This window comes from Hordeum vulgare, chromosome 6H (genome assembly GCF_904849725.1).
Source record: "Hordeum vulgare subsp. vulgare chromosome 6H, MorexV3_pseudomolecules_assembly, whole genome shotgun sequence".
Lineage (NCBI taxonomy): Eukaryota > Viridiplantae > Streptophyta > Magnoliopsida > Poales > Poaceae > Hordeum > Hordeum vulgare.
In genome coordinates, this window is record NC_058523.1 from 172,140,518 (window position 1) to 172,143,520 (window position 3,003).

The 3,003-nt window shown below is 54.6% G+C and overlaps 1 protein-coding gene across 1 annotated transcript; it reads left to right on the forward strand.

Moving 5' to 3' along the window:
* The first annotated feature begins 753 nt into the window (after positions 1-753).
* On the forward strand, positions 754-1,715 carry LOC123401166 (dehydration-responsive element-binding protein 1E-like). The gene has a single exon (XM_045094899.1). The coding sequence runs from the start codon at positions 754-756 to the stop codon at positions 1,651-1,653; it is 900 nt and encodes a 299-aa protein (XP_044950834.1). The 3' UTR covers positions 1,654-1,715.
* Positions 1,716-3,003: the final 1,288 nt, after the last annotated feature.

Genomic DNA, 3,003 nt, shown 5'->3' on the forward strand with positions numbered 1-3,003 from the left:
TTGGTCGGAGTTGGTTCCTCGAATAGCTGCATCCGCATTGAAACGATCACTCTCGAGAGGACGGTGAGCGCCTGCCTTCCACCGGCCACATCGCAACGTCAATGCCGGCAGCTACGTTCTCGGGGATGGCATTGATGTGACACGGGAAGTGGCACGTGCATCGAAAGGAAAGCATGGGAGGGACGAGTGGGTTGTTGGATGGGTCAAGGCGATCAGACGCCGAAGTGGCAGCGGTCGGAACACCCGCTAAGCCCTCTATGTTTGTCTTCGATTTATTAAAAGAAATATCCAACCGTTCGGTGGACCGATACAGACTCGTGTTGGATGAATTTCGCGATCCGAACAATGTGGTCCAGCCATATGTAGGCGGTTTAAGGATCGGCATTAGATATGCCCTTAATACTTACTGACTTAGTACCGCTTCGGTAATGAACTGGTGATGTAAGAATCCGAAGGAGCGTGCAAGAATCCGAGCCAGAATACAAGAATACGCATAAGGATTGTGTCAATTTCCCTCTAAGATCCATAATCCTGTACGTAGACGGTGGTGGAGGTGGGTCGGCCTCACCTTACTTGACCACATTTTCTTATGCTTATGTCAAACTCAATAGCTAATTAGCTATTATTATTTGCGGCAAGTCGCTCTATATAAGGCTTCGTTACGTTAGTTGCTCAGCTAATATAGTCATTCCCAACCTAGCTAGCTCAAGTGCTTAACTGCCTAATTAAGCAACCGAGTTTAGCCTAGGCAGGATGGAGCCTAACCACCACGGCTACGGCTACGGCTACAACGACAGCAACAATGGATCCTATACAAATGATGACAACCCATGCTACTACGGCATGAGCTATGCCACTTCCGAGCCCTCCTCCTATGGCTACCAATACCAGCAGTCTTCTTCTACCAAGCCTCAGTCCTCCTACGACAACCACTACCACCACCAGTACGACATGAGCAACTCCTCCTCCTCCTCCTCTGCGGCCCCGTCCTACGCCGCCTACGACGACATTGCCCCTTACGCGCAGGAGCAACACCCGAACTACCTTAATTTCGGCGGCGGCAGCTATCAGTACGATGGCGCCGCGAGTACCATGGGCATGGGCGTGGACATGGACCAGTTCAGTGCGCTCATGGAGGCCACGTCCATCTCACCTGCTGCACCATGCTGGGCGGAGGAGCAGGAGGCAATGAAGGCCAAGGCGGAGCCTCCGCAGCTGATCGGCGTGCGGAGGCGGCCGTGGGGCAAGTACGCGGCCGAGATCCGGGACTCCACTCGCAGCGGCGAGCGCGTGTGGCTGGGCACCTTCGACACCCCCGAGGCCGCCGGGCTGGCCTACGACCAGGCGGCCTACACGTCGCGCGGAACTGCGGCCGTGCTCAACTTCCCGGTGGAGCGAGTCCGGGAGTCACTGCGCGTGCTGAAGCTCGGCGAAGCCGCGGCTGCGGGGGAGGACGACTCGCCCGTGCTGGCGCTCAAGAGGCGCCACTGCATCCGGAAGCGCACTCCCAAGAGCAAGGGCCAGGAGGGTGACATGAAGAAGAAGCAACCTGCTGCTGCTGCTGCTGCATCGAGCGTGCTGGAGCTGGAGGACCTTGGAGTAGAATACTTGGAAGAGCTGCTCGCATTGTCCGAGCAGTGGTCGAATGAATGATCCATGACGTTTGCTTGGCTGGCTCTCATCGTTCATGATCGTGCTCTAGTACTACTAGCCCCGTACGGGCCCGCCCATCCTACAACATTTGGCATTTCCACGCGTGGGGCGTGCGCTCAGCTCACACTCCGGCCGGACCAGATTGAGTCGTTTTTTCCTAGTCAAAATTTTATTCATTATTTCATATAAATTTCAGGCTCGGACATGCACCTCTACTAGCACTAGTTCTAAATATAATTCATATGGTTTCCTGTCTACTAATCCTCTATGGTTCTATATATTCTTAAAAAGTTCATTCCCTCCAAGCAATTCTGTCAACATGCAGTCTTCCACCTCGTCAAGTTTGTCATTGTTGAAGGGGAGAATAGAGAGATTGATGAAATTGTTGTTGTATTGCTTGAGCCTCATAGGCATATATATAGGAGTACAATGATTAACTTGAAGTACAAGGCAAGGTAGGACAAATCTTAGTCTATCTCATATTTCCTAATAATCATTATACTCAACATCCCACCTCCCCGCAGTCACAACAGTAGCGACGCAGATGGTGAGACTGGAGAAGAATCCAAAGGTAAGTCGACTGTCATCACCCGACAGTGGATGCATGTTGTGGTTGGAGTGGAAACCGATGAGGTTGCTCAAGCAAGGCGGTAGCCCTTTATGCGTTTGTCGAGGTAGCCGAGAGTGTAGGATGGTGCAGCCGTGGTCGAGGTAGTCGTACGAAGAACGTCGTGGTCGATGTCGAGTCGAGGTAGCCAGGGTCGAGGAAGTCGCCGTGGAGCTGCAGGCGCAAGGAGGCGCCTAGTTAGTCATGGGCGCAGTGGTGTCGAAGTAGTGCTACGCGGGGAAGAAGACGTAGTTGAGACGCGTCGTGCCAGGTTTGCCAAGCCCGGGGACACATCGTGGACGAAGGCACCCATTAGTGTTGTCAGCACCGCGCATGCGTAGACGGACGAAGTCTATGTTGGCAATGTGCCGCGCTAGGCTTGCCAGGCCTAGGAGCACATCGGGGACGAAGGCACACGTCGGTGTTGCTAGCACCGGGCATGAGGAGACGGGGACCTGCACACGACCTGTACGCCATGTCGAGGACGCTAGCAGAGAAGGACTCAACGACGGTTGCGGCGAAAATCGGCGGGAGCTGATGTTGCCCGTAGTGGTCGGAGTAGATTAAGAGGTCGGGAAAGAAGACGGCGACGCTGGCGATTAGCTGGTGGTGGACGAACATGAAGGAGGTGGACGGACGGTGCGGCTTGGGTGAGCGAGCTGCAGCAGCGCCAAAGGAGAGCGGCAGCGGGGGCCTGATGGCAGCGGCGACAACTGGTTAGGAGCACGGCGGTGATCCTCGAA

Excerpts from the sequence above, each read along its gene's own strand:
- LOC123401166 (XM_045094899.1), top strand. The coding sequence starts at position 754 with ATGGAGCCTAACCACCACGGCTACGGCTACGGCTACAACGACAGCAAC.